Source organism: Mustela lutreola, chromosome 15, assembly GCF_030435805.1.
Source record: "Mustela lutreola isolate mMusLut2 chromosome 15, mMusLut2.pri, whole genome shotgun sequence".
Taxonomy (NCBI): Eukaryota; Metazoa; Chordata; class Mammalia; order Carnivora; family Mustelidae; genus Mustela; species Mustela lutreola.
In genome coordinates, this window is record NC_081304.1 from 13168830 (window position 1) to 13185632 (window position 16803).

A 16803-nucleotide genomic window follows, 5' to 3' on the forward strand; every position below is an offset into this window, starting at 1 on the left:
GGTGGAGGGAAGTGGGACAGGGAGTTTTCATATAATGGGTACAGAGTTTCAGTTTCACAAAATGAAAGGAGTTCTGGAGACAGATGGTGGTGATGGCTGCACAATGAGGTTAATATCCTTAATGCCAATGAACAGTGGTATTTTGTGTATTTTTGAACTGGAGAGCTACTTTCAGAATGAGCATATAAAAATGATTAGAATGATAAATCTTATTAAACTTTTAAAAATATTATTTCTGGAACCAGACTTAATCTCATCTACAGTCCCACTCCATGCAAGGCCCATTCCTTGGACCAGCCTTCTTGCTAAACAAGGCAAACACAGCGGATTCTGTAAGGAAGGCTTACTGAGAATCTAGTTTGCACAGCATTTTTTCTTATGGTCTTTCTTAGAGTAGCAAATCTATTCCCTCATTCTGTGGCAAATCTATAAATTTCTGAATACAGTTTTAATATCAATCTTCAGTCTTCTCTAGCCAAACAACCCAGGTTCATTTCTGACTCGTCCCAAGTGGCAGTTTTTAGATCGTGCATTACCTATCCCAGGTCTCCTCTGGGTGCCTCCTACCTCACTGGTAATACTCCTTCTAAATGCATGCCCAGGGGCGCCTGGGTGGCTCAGTGGGTTAAAGCCTCTGCCTTCGGCTCAGGTCATGATCTCGGGGTCCTGGGATTAAGCCCCGCATCGGGCTCTCTGCTCAGCAGGGAACCTGCTTCCTCCTCTCTCTCTCTGCCTGCCTCTCTGCCTACTTGTGCTCTGTCTGTCAAATAAATAAATAAAATCTTTTAATAAATAAACAAATGCCCAAATGTCCACTATTACCATTATTATTTAACATAATACTGGAAGTCTTGGCCTTAGTCAGACAAAAAAAAAAAAAAAAGAAAAAAGAAAAAAAGAAGGCATCCAAATTGGATAGACAAAGTCAAACTTTCACTATTTGCAGACATGATGTTCAATGCAGAAAACCTGTCAGACATCACCAAAAAATTGCGAGAACTAATAAATGAATTCAGCAAACTCTCAGGATATAAAATCAAAGTGCAGAAATCTGTTGCATTTCTATATACCAAAAATGAAGCAGCAGAAAAAGAAATCAAAAATCGATCCCATTTGCAATTGCAGCAAAAACTAAGATATCTGGGAATAAACCTAACTAAAGAGGTAAAAGATCTGTACTCTAAAAACTACAGAATTCTTATGAAAGAAATTGAAGAAGCCACAAAGAAATGGAAAAGCATTCCATGCTCATGGACTGGAAGAACAAACATTGTTAAAACGTCTATACTACCCCAAAATAACCTACATATTTAATACTATCCCTACTAAAATGCTACCAGCATTTTTCACAGACCTAGAACAAATAATCCTAAAATTTGTATGGAACCACGAAAGACCCCAAATAGCCAAAGCAATTCTGAAAAAGAAAAACAAAACTGGAGGCATCACTATTCTGGATTTCAAGCTATATCACAAAGCTGTAGTCATTAAGACAGTATGGTCCTGGTACAAAACAGACGCACAAATCAATGGAACAGAACAGAAAACCCAGAAATGAGCCCAAAACTATATGGTCCACTAATCTTCGACAAAGCAGGACAGAATGTCCAATGGAAAAAATACAGTTTCTTCAACAAACAGACACATGAAAAGATGCTCAACATCACTCATCATCAGGGAAATACAAATCAAAACCGCAATGATGGGCAACCAGGGTGGCTCGGTCGTAAGTGAGAAACCAAACTCTTGGTTTCAGCGCAGGTCATGATCTCAGGGTCCTGGAACTGAGCTGCACACTGGGCTCCGTGCTCAGCACAGAGGCTGTTCGAGATTCTCTTCCTTTCCCTCTCCTTCCCGCTCTGTCCCTCTTCCCCACTCATGTGTGCACGGGCTCTCTCTAAAATAGATAAACTAAAATCTTTAAAAAGAAAAAAATCAAAACCATGTACCTCACACCTGTCAGAATGACTAAAATTAACAACACAAGAAACAACAGGTATTCGCGAGAATGTGGAGAAAGGGGAACCTTCTTGAACACTGGTGGGAATGCAAACTGGTGCAGCCACTCTGGAGAGCAGTCAGCGGTTCCTCAAAAAAATAAAATTGAATTAACTTACAATCTGCAATTGCACTAGTAGGTATTTACCCAAAGGATATAAAAATACAGATTCCAAGGGGTATATGCACCCCAGTGTTTACTGTAGCATTATCAACAACAGCCAAACTAGAGAGAGCCCAAATGCCCATCAACTGATGAACGGATAAAGAAGTTTGTATGCACACAATGGACGTCCACGCACGCATGCACGTGTACACACACACACACACACACACCAGAACATTACTCAGCCATCCAAAAGAATGAAATCTTGCAATTTGCAATGATGGGGATGGAACCAGAATGTATCACACTAAGGGAAATAAGTCTATCACAGAAAGACAAATGCCATGTGGAATCTAAGAAACAAAACAGGTAAACATATGGGAAGGTGGAGGAAGGGGAAACAAACCATAAGAGACTCTTAATGACAGAGAACAAACTGAGGGCTGATGGAGGGAGATGGGCGGGGGATGGGCTAGACGGGTGATGGGTATTAAGGAGGGCACCTGTTGTCAAAGGCATGTAAGTGATGAATCACTGAATTTGACTCCTGAAACCAGTACTATATCATATGTTAACTAAAATGTAAATAAATAATGAAACAAATGCCCAGAATCTGAGGGATCTGAACAACACATGGTATAGTGGAACTATTTTGTCCCCATAATCTAAAACTGCATTGCTCTTACCACTGCACATTCCCGAGAAATCTAAAACTGTAATTGTACTGAACTTTTCCAGCACTCATGTGATAATGTTCCTTCATATATTTAAAAGCACAAACTCGGGGTGCCTGGGTGACTCAGTCAGTTAAGCGTCTGACCTCAGCTCAGGTCATGATCTCAGGTCCTGGAACTGAGACCCACGTGGGTCTCCACATTCATTAGGGAGTCTGCTTGTCCCTCTCCCTCTCCCTCCACCCCTGCCCGCCCCTGTTAATAAATAAAGTCTTTTTTAAAAAATTATAAAAAATAAAAGCACAAACTCTATAGCAACTAATTACATGAAGGCAATTTAAATGAGCTGCTGGTAACTATTCATTTAGGAACGTCTATAGGTTAAAAAACAAACTGTGTCTTTAAAAATGCATTTAAACAGAATATGCTTGATAGGTACAAGTTTTTTAAAACCTTTATGAACAAATTTCTCTTCAGATAGAGTATGCTGACATAGGTGTTATACAATACTATGATTACAACTACTGCACACAGATGTAGTGTGTAGCATTCACACCATTACGATCACTGAAAAAATCCATTTGTTCCAGGGCGCTGGGTGGCTCAATGGGTTAAGCTTCTGCCTTTGGCTCAGATCATAATCTCAGGGTCCTGGGATCGAGTCCAGCATCCCTCTCTCTCTGCCTGCCTCTCTACCTACTTGTGATCTCTGTCTGTCAAATAAATAAATAAAATCTTTTTTTAAAAAAATCCATTTGTTCCTACTTCTTTCATCTGGATACAAAAACTTAATAAACATGTAAATGAGCTTGACCTTTAATTGCCAAATTTGGCATTAAAGATAAAGAACTTGGTATGAAATGAATACACAACCGCTTGTCCAAAAAAAGACCTGGAGAATTAAAAATCAAATGTGTACACACTTTAAGATTTAAGCATCTGAATATGTTAATTCATTTCAATTAATACATACCTTGAACATTTAGCACCCTTTCTACATTAACATCGGATAATCTCTTTTTTCGAAGCTCAGCACGTATCCTGAACACTTGATCAGCATATGGAGTGACCACACCAATACTGCCGTCATCCAACTTCCCCCACGCTACTGGCCACTTCCTTCTCAACTCTTCCACACGTTCCACCACTTCGAATACCTTTAAACACACACACATATGCATATTAAAGATACGGTAACTGAAACAGATGTAGGAAGGATGCCATTTTAGCAAATGTCATTCAAAAATGTCCTCTAAATAGAAGTAACGCTTTGCTGGAATGAACACAAGGAGAAAAATTTTATGTACATTTCAAAGAGTAAAATTCTACCCCAGTAAAATGCACCCTGTGAAAACATGAATGTCAGAAACAATGTAATGGGCTATTGGCCCTCACCCTTCAGTCAGCCTCCATTCTTAAATGGGGCCTGTTTCAATTTCCTAGGTAGAGAGGAGGACTGGGAAAGGGCCATGAAACCGGCAACCCCATCGAGGGAGTCAGGGAAGCCATTCCCCACATTCCCAGGATCTCTCCGTCCATTCAGCCTGTATCAGGCCAGTGAAATGAACAGCCAGCTGAAAGATTCCAAGAGTCAGTGCCATCATGAAGTCTCAGCAGTACAAGATCTGGAACTGTCACCCTCCCCAGTTGATACAACTAAGCAAAGCAGCCAAGAGCTAACACCAAACCACAGCTAGGACTGAGATAAATCTGGACTGGAGAGACACTTCCATAGTTCACTGCCTTCTGGTAGTACAAGTTTGCTCAAGCCATTTCATTAACCTTACAATAAAGTAACACCATATTTTACCTAACTGAATTTATTCAATCTATTTTAATACAATGAACTGATCAAAGTTTCAATGCTTGGCACAGTGGGGGACACAAAGATTAATAAAACATGTTCTTTGCCTGCTGAGTGATTGCTGTATATTTAGAAAACAGATTCCATATATATTCCGTGTGTGTGTGTGTGTGTGTGTGTTTGGAAACAGCAAGCTCAACAGAGGGTTAGGCTAGACTCTAGGGGCATAGAGAAAAAGTTGTTTGTTTCATTTTTAAGATTTTATTAATTTATTTGAGAGAGAGTGTGCACAGGCGAGCAGAGGGAGAAGCAGAGGACAAGGGGAGAAGGGGGAAAGAATTTCATGTAGACTATGCTTAGGGCCCAAAGTGGGGTTCAATCTCACAACCCTGAGATCAAGCCGTGAGTCGAAACCAAAAGTCAGACGCTCAACCGACTAAGCCACTGAGGTGCCCTGAGAATAAAGTCTCTTAAATTTGTTTTAAATAACATTATTTAATATTGGTTAAAAATATGTACTTATATTTACAGTGTTAAATATACTTAATAAAAATTTGACAGTATTTTTATTCCTTTTAAGAACCTGAGGATTATTAGCTAGGATTCAGTTCTCACTGCCCGATACAAACTCAATGAATGACAGTGGTAGAGACTAGGGTCTCCCCACTGTTATGATGATTTAACATGAAGTGCTTCAGACATACAGACTGTCCAAGGGTTCTGAAGAGTAAGCTAGACTGAAGGCATGGCGCTGTCAGGATAAAGAGTAAGAAAGGTGGGCCAGAGTCTACTGCAATAAAGAATAAGAAAAAACTATTTTCACCCACTTGGTTAAATATGGGGGTGGATGAAAGTTGGGGAGACACCTCTACTGCTCACCCCACCCAAACACACACACAGAGTTCCTACCACTAAGCAATATAGGATCACTTCTCTACCTCATCCCTCTGTGAACGGATAAGCCTAAAACTGAAGTCAAAATACACAGACTTAGAATGGTGACGTAGGAGCTTGGGGAAACTTCTCTCCCAGACAGACATCTATTAAGCTGGGCAAAATCAGCAATCAGTCTCTGGAGACTGATCAAAGACTTTACAAGAAATTGAGAAGCATTTATTCAACAAAGTGTACAGAAACTCAGTCAGAAGAGGGAGGCCAGAGCATTCAAACTCTGGATGCAGCCATCCCCACGCAGCTCCTACAGAAAGGCTATCTCAGTAGCTGAGAGGCACTTCTGACCTCCCCTACCTCCCTGGGCTGAAAGAGTTACTCCAGGTGGTTTTGGCAGCTGGTGAGCATCACATCCCATTTTCCACAGCTCCAAGCCACAGAAGACCTATATTGAACAGTTAATAGCAGTTGATTTTCTTGTACTGCCTTCTAACTATAGACCTCTGATCAATTTTTTAAAAAGAAAGATGAATTACGGTTACATAATAAGATGCATTTCTTTGTAAATAAAATGAGCAAAGCATGGGACTCAAGAGAAGAAAGGGAAATGGAGATCCAGATCAAGACCCCTTCCTCTAATGACCAACCAACCATACCCCCTCCTCTGGGTTTCCTGAAGTCCAGAATTCCACTCCCTGTACCTAACCCCAGAGACTCTGGCCTGCTGACCCTTAAAGACTTCAGAGGTTTTTGTCTGCTGCCTGATCTGACCGTATTACCCACACTCTCTCTAAACTTAAAAAGTCAGAAACTGTAAGAGAAACATACAAGTTACAGCACATAATGGCTTAGGAACACTGTCAACCGGGCCTGTATAATCTATCTGCAGCACAGGATTCTGCAATTCAAGTCTCATTTAAAATGGTAACTCATTTGAGTATGTACTATGAAATACAGTCTATTTTAGTTAGCTAACAATAATAATCTATGAAAATAATATTGGCTTTTCTTTTAAACAAAGTCATGTATTTTGTATTTTGTCATAAGAAATGTAAACCAAAAAAAAAAAAAATAAAGGAAGAAAGAAATGTAAACCAAGGGGTGCCTGGGTGGCTCAGTCAGTTAAGCAGCTGCCTTCAGCTAAGGCCATGATCCCAGGGTCCTGGGATAGAGCCCCCCATCGAGCTCTCTGCTCGGTGGGGAGCCTGCTTCTCCCTCTGCCTGATGCTCCGCCTACTTGTGCACACGCTCCCACTCTCTCTTTCTCTCTCTGTCAAATAAATAAAAAAAATAAATAAAATCTTTAAAAAAAAGATGTAAATCAAATGTAATCAAAATGTAAATCAGTTTTTGTTTCTACAGGAGATTCATTTTAACAAATAAATGTAATACAAAAAGAATAAACTTTACATACTATTTTCATGTAAATGACATACAAAATTATAAATAAACACTCAAGAACAGACCATGTGAATGTGAAAATGTCAACAATCTGCAAAAAACTAAGGTACCTCTGCATTATTATAAAAAGCTGTGCTATTTTTTTCTTGTACATCTTCCCCTCGTGCTGTAAAGAAAGTTAGTGGGTAGAAATCCTTGTGTGCTGGTTGCTTTCCACTGGCCATCAATTTGCCCTCATAGAAGAGCTCAGAGGTGTAACTGCCAAAAAAGACCAAAATAAATAAGTAAATAGACAGTGATTTATCATCAAAATTAACTTCACCCATAAGAAAAAAAATTATCAGTCAACTCTAATAATGCTGCTGTATGTCCTTGATTGATTTTAATTCAAACATTTAACACCTTTGAGGGCAAGACTGTCCCAAAAATTAACCACAGCAATAACAACAGGGTAGGCTCCTGGTATACCATTGCTAAATGAATCTGGTCAGGTATGAAGCCAGAATATAGAAAGGAAAGGAAGAAATGACAATAGTTCAATACGAGATGGGATCTTGCTCTCTGTGGAAATTACTAGCTATTTTCTTGGTTAACACATATTTTTATTTATATGGATCATTTACTTATACATGCAAACACAAAGATATATATAGACACTGAAACACACACATCCAAAGGATACTGAAGTCTTCAGGTGCAAAAAGAATACTTTCTACAGATGAAAATACTAAGTACTTGATTCATTACTGACTACAGCAAATGACTGGCAACAAGAGACTCACATTTTGAGAGACTGATAAAGGTCATAGTTAAATCTAAATTTATTTTTATACCTACCCTATTGTTTCCAGAGAAACCCAAAAACGATTTTCACTAACATCATCAATATTATTAAATTATATTAAACTTTAAAAAACTCGGGTGCCTGGGTGGCTCAGTTGGGTTAGAGCCTCTGCCTTCGGCTCAGGTCATGATTCCAGGGTCCTGGGATCGAGCCCCACATTGGGCTTTCTGCTCAGCGGAGAACCTGCTTCCTCCTCTCTCTCTGCCTGCCCCTCTGCCTACTTGTAATCTCTCTATGTCAAATAAATAAATAAAATCTTTAAAAAAAAAAAAAAAAAAAAACCTTTAAAACACTCTTTTTAAGTTTTTGGTGAGGCAGTGACCAGAAAGGAGCAAAAGGGGCTTTCCAGAGTGCTGCTAATGTTCTGTTTCTTAATCTGGAGGTCGGGTTACAAAGGTATGTTCAATTCGTGACTGCTCACTGAGCTATCACTTACGATATTTTTATTTTTATAGATGCATACTGTGTTTAATAGAAACCTTTAAAAACTTCATGACTGGGGCGCCTGGGTGGCTCAGTGGGTTAAGCCGCTGCCTTCGGCTCAGGTCATGATCTCAGGGTCCTGGGATCGAGTCCCGCATCGGGCTCTCTGCTTGGCAGGGAGCCTGCTTCCTCCTCTCTCTCTCTCTGCCTGCCTCTCCATCTACTTATGATTTCTCTCTGTCAAATAAATAAATAAAATCTTTAAGAAAAAAAAAAAAAAAAAAAAAAAAAAACTTCATGACTAAGTTTCACAGGTTTTCCTTCCTTGCTTGCTTCCTCCCTTCTTACTTTTAAAACAAAGGCCCTGTATAACACGGCCAGACATAAACGAAACTACTACATGTTCTGTCAATATATTTGACATACAGTTTTACATACATCTTACATATTTAGTCACAGAAAAACATCCTGACTGGTAGAACCTAAAATTTTCGTTTCCAGGATTGCCCTACTTTGTGGAACATGACAGCTGACCTCTGAGGCACTCTTTTTCAGAAATAATATTTCATCGAACTAGCAATGTCAGGGACACCATGTAACTGTGCTGGGAATAGCCTGTCCCTCGTTTCCAGAGCCACAGTGAGCTCCCTCCCCTGAGACTGCAGGAAGTGTGATACACGAGGGGCACACCTACTTGATGATAGCTTCATGGGAGCGGTAGTTCTCACAGAGGAGGATCCTACATGGAAACTCAGCAGGGTAATGCTCATAGAGTCGATCAAGTAATGAAACATGAAGGTTTCTCTCCCTGGCAAACTCGCTGTAAACAAAAGGACTGAGCTGTAACAGACAAACATACAGAGAAAATTTAACTAAATATGCAAGTAGCACTTTTTTAACCTACTTATAAAAAAAAAATCCACTATCCTGAAACCTCTGATGTACTAAATCTCAACATGCCAAATGCTGGAATGAGCAGAATCGAAAATACTTTCTCTGAACAATTTTACTACCATAAAGAACTGGGTTAAAATTTCTAACTCTTGGGGCGCCTGGGTGGCTCAGTGGGTTAAAATTTCTAAATCTTCATTTCAGTATATCAACACAGCACAGGGTTTCCACACATAGGTTAATGAAGGGCTCCCCCAACATAATAAATAGCTATTACTTCAGTGCCTTTCAGAGATGCAACCCTACTGCACCACTGAGGGAGTGAGGCACTTATCTCACTAAAACTGATCAACTATTTAAAAGGGTGAGCTGGAAGGATATACAGCCTATGGTTCAAAAATTTAATGGAATAATCAGTAAAATAATGCTTTTTATCTCATAAAGTATAAGGAGCCATTCTTGATCATACTTTTGATGACTAGAGAACAAAATTAAACTGCTCTTGGCAAAGAAACATAAACAGAATTTCCTCCTCTACATTCAACTCTTTCATGATGTCGTCAGAGCTACAATACTACATAGGTTCAACCTCGATCAGAGCAGAAGAGAAAGAACTTCAAACCACAACTCTGTAAAACAAAGATTAACAGAAAAATTCTATTTCTCTTTCCTTATGTGGGTATTGAAATCTATAAACTCAAACACATTCTTTGAGATGTGGGAGATTATTCTGAATTAAGTACGCTGTTTCCCATGATGGCAAAAAAAAAAAAAAAAAAAAAAAAAAAAAATCAACCCTTCATGAAAACAAATGTTAGGGACAAGAACTGGGGAACTGTAGGGAGGTCAACTTAAATTTATTTTCTAAAGAAAAGTAAAAATCAAATTTCACACTTAGAAAGCTGGTCTTCAAATTAAAAGCATGACATATAACACTGACAGACTCACTCATTCCACTCTCTATCCAAAGAAGGAAAAAAACAGTGGGATAGTAATTTTCCTTCAGAAAAGGCAGTATTTTTCATTATTAGCACAGAAATATTTAAAGTACTTATACTGTAATGCAGGGCACAATTTCGTAGGACGTTTTAGAAAACAGAGTATTAAACATTAAAACATAGTTAGTAGCTCCTTCCATACGATGACTCAGAGGGCGCATACCTGCATGTGGTCACCAGCCAAGACAATCCGAGTGTTTTTAGTTGCTAATGCTAGAGGCATAATGGTTTCACACTCCATGGCCTGGGCAGCTTCATCTAATAGAATGTGTGTAAAAAACCCTACAAAGTACAGTATAAACACAGTAAAGCATCTCACAGCGGCAATAAAGGCAGCAGTACTTCTTTCCTTTTCTGCTAAGGAAAGAGTTCAGTGTGCTGATTTCAGAGTTAGGAGTACTTTCAATGCCCATCCCCAATTTAGAAAATCATTAATTTAAATCATTATGTAAAGAACAGAGATGGAAAGAAATAACTATTCTACCCACTAGTAGATATGAAATGGCATCTGGTGCTAAGGGCCCCCGGAAGAACAGCTGACTGAGTACACTTAAAAAAGATGTTTAAAGTACAAGATAGCAGCTTTGCAGCAAAAAGAAGGGCCAGCAACTGAACACTGATAGTCCTTTCATTATCTGTGTGATGAAATATCAAAAATAAAACAATGGCAGTTTATAAGTAACTTTAGCTTTATTGTGCATATTAAATATTAATGAAAATCATACCTGAAATCTAATATAAGGGAGAAAGTTATAATCCAACCTTGACTAAAACAAAGGGAATGTCGATGAGCAGATTCACTAATCTGATTATTAGGGGGTTTTGTGTGTGTCTGGTGTATCTATAAAATTACTTGTCTAAGAGCCTACTCTGGCTGAAAAACAAAATCACCAGCGTGCAAAAAGGAACAGACAGAAGCCAACCATCTAGAGTAAGAGGCATCCCACATCTTAGTGCTACAGCCACTCGCACTGGAGCACAGGATTCTGTATCCAGAGGGAGGAGGAAGTCCTTTTGCCCTAAGTGGGGAAAGAGGCAAAAATCCTACGGTCTCAATACGGAGAAGGAAAAAGTTCTCCCCTGCTGCCAATACACAGAGTTAGGAAGAAAGGGGCCTTCTTTTTACTAGCATAGCAAAAGAACGAAGCAGTTTCTCAACAGAATGACAGTTATAAAACTCTGGATTGATGAGTCTCCTGGGAGGAGGGCTCAAGAACCAAACCTCCGTTTCTATACCTATGTCTACGAATATCAGCAAGTCCCAAACCATTTTTTATGCAACTTGTTTTTAGGTTGGGAATCTTCTAAATCTTACTGACCAGCAGTAATGACCACCATCATTCAGACAAAAGGTTATGGTTACGGTTGATAGTGTAAGTATCAACAACTTATTTATTTCCTGACAGTGGCCCAAACATGACAGAGCCTTGTACATTTTTCTCCCTGTTAAGGGAACTCTGTGCTTTTTGTTCTACAAAACTAATTACTTGAAAACCACTGTTTTCATTAGATGACATTTTAATTAAATAGAGCTAGCTTGAATCATGAAACTGGATATATCATGAAACTGTTAGAGCTATCACTTAAGCTAGCACAGAGAACTTGAATTAATCAAACTGATTTAGCCTGAGCCTTGGTTTTCTCTTCTGCCAAAGAACCCTCCCTCCACAGGGCTGATATGAGAATTAAATGAAATCAAATATAAGTAAGCCCAGAACAAAGCACATGGGCAACTTCTAAGTATTCTTCCATATTCTGGCTCTTCAAAGCCATTCTACACTTTCCCACAAAAGTATACTGTCTAGGAGGTTTGGGAATTTCATCTAAGCGGCAAAAAGGCAGAGTATAACCATGAAGTAATGAGACTGATTGTTAAATAAACATACCAAAATTTACATTTCAAATAAGTGCTGTTCCATTCAAAGAAGTCAGTTGGGAGGAAATAGAACTCACTCCAATGATGCAGTCACTGTTCAAAACATTTTTGAAACTCTGCTTTTGTAACTGCCCTCACCAGCCAGCTATGAGCTGTATGCACAAGAAAATAAGTCTCATTACATGAGAGGCACGTCTCTCTCCTTTTTTTTTTTTTTTTTTTACTCCTAATGGCACTGCTCAGTTTGATCACCTACCTTATTTACCAGACGTGGCTCAGAAAGATTTTGAAGCTCTTCTAAAATTAAATCTACCCTCAAAAAAGAAAGTTTGGCCACCATTCATTCATTTAAGATAAAGAGAGGTTTATCAAGGGCCTCCAGGTGTCTATACCCTGGGCCAGATGCCAGGAATTCAAGGTGAAGAGAACAGTATCTACCTTCCAGGGACTGGAAAGTTCAAAAGAATCTGTCACTGGCTCTGAAAGCAATTCCAAAAGAAGAGAGCAAAAAAGTGTTGAGCAATGTCAACCATTATAATATGGCAGTAATAAATGAATATTCTTCCAAAGCAAATACCTTAAAGTGGTACCACTTTTTGATGGTTAAGTTCTCCCACAGTTATCAGAATTACTTGTCATCTTATATCTGTACTTCATATAATATTAGTTTGATTTTACAGATACTGTACTTAAATATAATAATCTTAATAACATGTCTGAAAAACCTATCATGATTGCTGTCTCTACACTGTATAACACACAGCATTTTAAAACAAAAACTTGAAAAAATTGTTAAAAAAAAAACACATACTATCCAAATTTGAATTTTTCACATGGCCAATAGTAAGTAAATACCATCTGATAAGAGAACAAACAGAATAGTGGTCACTCAAATGTCTAAACTAGGGGTTGACTTTGTTGGTTTTTTGTTTTTGTTTTCTTTTTTTGGTAAAAGGCCAAACAGTATATATTTTAGGTTTTGATGGCCATACAATCTCTGCTGCATCTACTCAACTCAGCTACTGTGGCACAAAGGCACCCATACATAAAAAATAGGTAAATAAATGGGCATGGCTGTGTTCCGTCCAATAAAACTTTATTTATAAAAACAGACAACAGGCCAGATTTGGCCCACAGACTATATAGTTTGCCAACCCCTGGTCTAAACTGAATGCAGAAGCCCTATGCATTCAGAGACACCCTATCTGTGTCTTGAGTCAGCATACCAGGTTCAAGGTCCAACTGACAGAGGTACTGGGAAGTATTCAATGTAACAACAACCACTCGGTGTTTAAGAATATCTTCTTTCTGTGGCATCTGAAAGGTGGAATGTGCGCTTGAGATCAAACAGTACTGATGCACAACTGGGTGGACAGTCTTTACCCAGCGATTTCTGAAATATACCCTATAAAAGAAGATAATATTTCCTATTTATATTTATTAACATCTTACCAGCATAATCAAAAAATTAACATTATTGTGTTAAGACTACCATATCTGGACATTAACAAATAAATCTGGTAACCATTAACACTCTACTGAGTTAGAATTTAACATACAACTGTATATTACATATAAATGTACGTGACTATGCCCTACCAAAAACGGATTCAAACAGAGAGCATATGCACTATCATAAAATAAATACCTAATTATTTTTAAGTGTTCAGATCAATCTTACAACAGAATTACCAACAGTTTCATAAACACTATATAGTTTTTTAAGTTCAAAACATTCCCATTTAGGAATTACTTTTTTTCCAGAATAATCTTACAAAAATACACTTAATTAATATTGTAATTACCTATGCTAGTAAAAAATAGTGAATTGCACACCTACAACAGAAACTTAAAAGTTATCTGCATTTCACTTCAGAATATATTCTGAACACCCATGTTTAAATCTAAAGGAGGTTTATCTATATTATCTAAGGGAGATTTAAAAATAAATTTAAATTTTGGACAATCAAAAAATCTTAAGAGCATCTCTCCATTAACTGCAAAAGAAAAATACCAATAGGCCTCATGCGACAGACTACTAAAATGGTACAGAAACAAGGCATCCATCCATCCACCCACTCAGTACAACAAAGATATACTGGGTGTCTGCTACGTTCCAGCACAGAGACAAATCACATGGTTTCCAAGCTTTCATAAAGGCTTTGATTTACTCTGATTTTAATGGAAAGCCATCAGAGAGCTCTGACAGGGCGGTCACATGCTCTTATGCTGATAAAGGACCACTCTGTTTCTCTGAACAGAATATATAGTTTGTTGGGGGGGGCTGGACAGTGGTGTGCTGGTAAATGTTGAACGACCAGCTTGGAGGGGAGGGGTGGTGCTGATCTGTAGTGTTTGCTGAGTTCCGTGGAATAAAATCCACTACCATGGCCAATTTCAAGCTACCAACATGATGTCACCGAACATGAACTTGGGAAGACATGTACATGACTGGGTCTCACAAGCCACTACAAGTTGGTTGCAACACACAACTGACTTGGACAGGGGCAGGGGAGAGAAGCAGCGAGAACAGTTAAGAGGCTGTTACAACGGTCTGGACAAGAAAAAAATGACAGTTTGGATCAGGGTGGTAACAGTAAAGATGTGAAAATGGTTGGATTCACTAAACATTTAGAGAGTAATGCTGACAGGATTTAGTGAACCAGATGTGCAATTTTAGAGAAAGGATGATTCTGTGCCTTTGAAACTAGATGAATGACAGTGTTTTCAAAGATGGTGAAAGTGAGGAACAGATTTGAAGTGAGAACAGAACTCAGTTGTGGACAAATTCAGTAGCAGACGTCCATGTGGGGATATTCAATAAGCAGGAGGATATAGAAGTCTGAAGCTCAGGAGAATGTCTGGGACAAGAAACATACACCTGGGATAATATTTAAGCCTAGGGACTAGACGAGATCAGCTGGAGAGTAAGTGTAGATAAAAGAGAAACTAGTTGGGAGAACGACTGACGGTTACCCCCAATATCTAGAGGCAGGGAAAAGAAGAGGCGAACAGTAAAGGAAACTGGCAAGAAGCAGTCAAAGTAAAAAAGAACTCAGGAGAGCATGGGCTCCAGTCAAGGGATACAAACATCCGTGTTACTAAATCTTTTGGTTATTCTCCAGGCCCATCGTGGTGCTTGACCACTAGCAGCACCCAGCTCTGCTGTTGTTCCCTGCGAGCCACACTCCCCGCCCTCGGCTCCCATGACTCAGCCGCTCCTGGCCTTCGTTCTTCCTCCCTAGGTTAGGGTTCCCGCGGCTGACACAGCACACTCCTTTTCTCGGGCTCTGTTCTCTCCCGGCCCATCTCAGCCAGGCCCATGGCTTCAATCACCACCAATACTCTTGACTCAACACACTTTTCTCTCTCCAGCCAAGACCTTGTCATCTCCAGAATGCATATCAACTTTTTATTTAACATATGTCTCCTTCAGGATATTTCAAAGGCAGCTCAAATGTAATGTGCATAAAACCGAATCTCATGATCTTCTAAAATGTGTTCTCACTTCTCATGAAACACTTAAAACTGACCATTACTTTTCAGCAAAGCAATAAAAAAAGTATTTAATAAATATAACTAAATATAAATAAGAAAAGTCAAGAAATATCTTTTAAAAACATTACTCTGATAGGAAGGACTGTAAACCTGATAGAAGTAACCAATATCACTTCTAAAAGATGCAAAAATGGGGGCACCTGGGTGGCTCAGTCAGTTAAACGTCTGCCTTTGGCCTGGGTCATGATCCCAGGGGCCACATCAGGCTCCTTGCTCAGCAAAGAGCCTGCTTCTCCCTCTCCCCCAACCTCTCCCTCTGCTTATACTCACTCTCTTTTTCTCAAATAAATAAAATCTTTTAAGTAAACAAATAAATAATAAAAATATTAGTTTAATAAAACATAAATAATAGAAGAGTTTTAGGTTTTAATAAAAAAAATGTTTAATCAGATCAGCAAAGTGGAATTTACTTTAAAATAAATGAAAAATCTTGGGAAGCCTGGGTGGCTCAGTGGGTTAAGCCTCTGCCTTTGACTCAGGTCATGATCTCAGAGTCATAGGATTAAGCCCTGTATCGGGCTCTCTGCTCAGCAGGGACACTGCTTCCCCCTCTCTCTCTCTGCCTGCCTCTCTGTCTAGTTGTGATCTCTCTCTCTGTTAAATAAAGAAATTTTTTAAAAAATCATTTAAAAAAATCTCATTTTACAAATTATCTGAAAAAAATCATTTATAAAATTATGATTCCATAAATATTAACCAAAGTACATGCATTTAAACCAAGGAATTACTAGAAACTAAACTCTAAAATGTTAGTGGTATTTATCTCTGTGTGCTGAGATTACAGATAATTTTATTTTCTTCCTTGTTCCTTTCTGTATTTTCCATACTTTCCTAAATGAACATTTCACATTATAAAACTGGAAAAATGGTTTTTCAAATTACTCATCAATTCTAATGCCAAGCACCACTTTTTACTCAAAGAAAAAATAAAAAATAGAAGTTCTAAGGCTCACTACTGACTTTTTTTACAATTACCTTGGAAAACCACCTCAAGCTGAAACTAGTAAGAAGACAAAGTTTGACTGTTAAGAATATATTTCCTTAAAAGTAAATATTCTGGTGCTGACTTCAAAAAGTTTAAATACTTTCTTTGTGCTTTCGTTTTGTGCAACATTTAAGGTAGACACTATCTATAAGATTGTTTGAAACACAACTAATATTTTTCAATATTGGAGAACAGTGACAAGTGACACCTTCAAGCTCATAGTATTAAATGTGACACCAACTAAGTAATTTACATATTTCTAGGAACAAACTATCCACAGATCCCACATGAATTATGACTGTTAAAGTAGGAGATTGTCTGGTAATACATAATTTTAATTCACTGAAATTTTAT

At 38.4% G+C, this 16803-nt stretch overlaps 1 protein-coding gene across 9 annotated transcripts in view; it reads right to left on the reverse strand.

Moving 5' to 3' along the window:
* HELZ (helicase with zinc finger) overlaps positions 1-16803 on the reverse strand; it is a 186075-nt gene that overhangs the window by 60327 nt on the left and 108945 nt on the right. For all 9 annotated transcript variants that reach the window (XM_059149522.1, XM_059149520.1, XM_059149523.1 and 6 more), the window contains 5 exons: positions 13133-13311; positions 10194-10312; positions 8836-8981; positions 6985-7132; positions 3752-3935 (listed from right to left, as the gene is read on the reverse strand). In XM_059149522.1, the coding sequence (XP_059005505.1) occupies positions 3752-3935; positions 6985-7132; positions 8836-8981; positions 10194-10312; positions 13133-13311 (776 nt within the window). The remainder of the gene's footprint in view (positions 1-3751; positions 3936-6984; positions 7133-8835; positions 8982-10193; positions 10313-13132; positions 13312-16803) is intronic.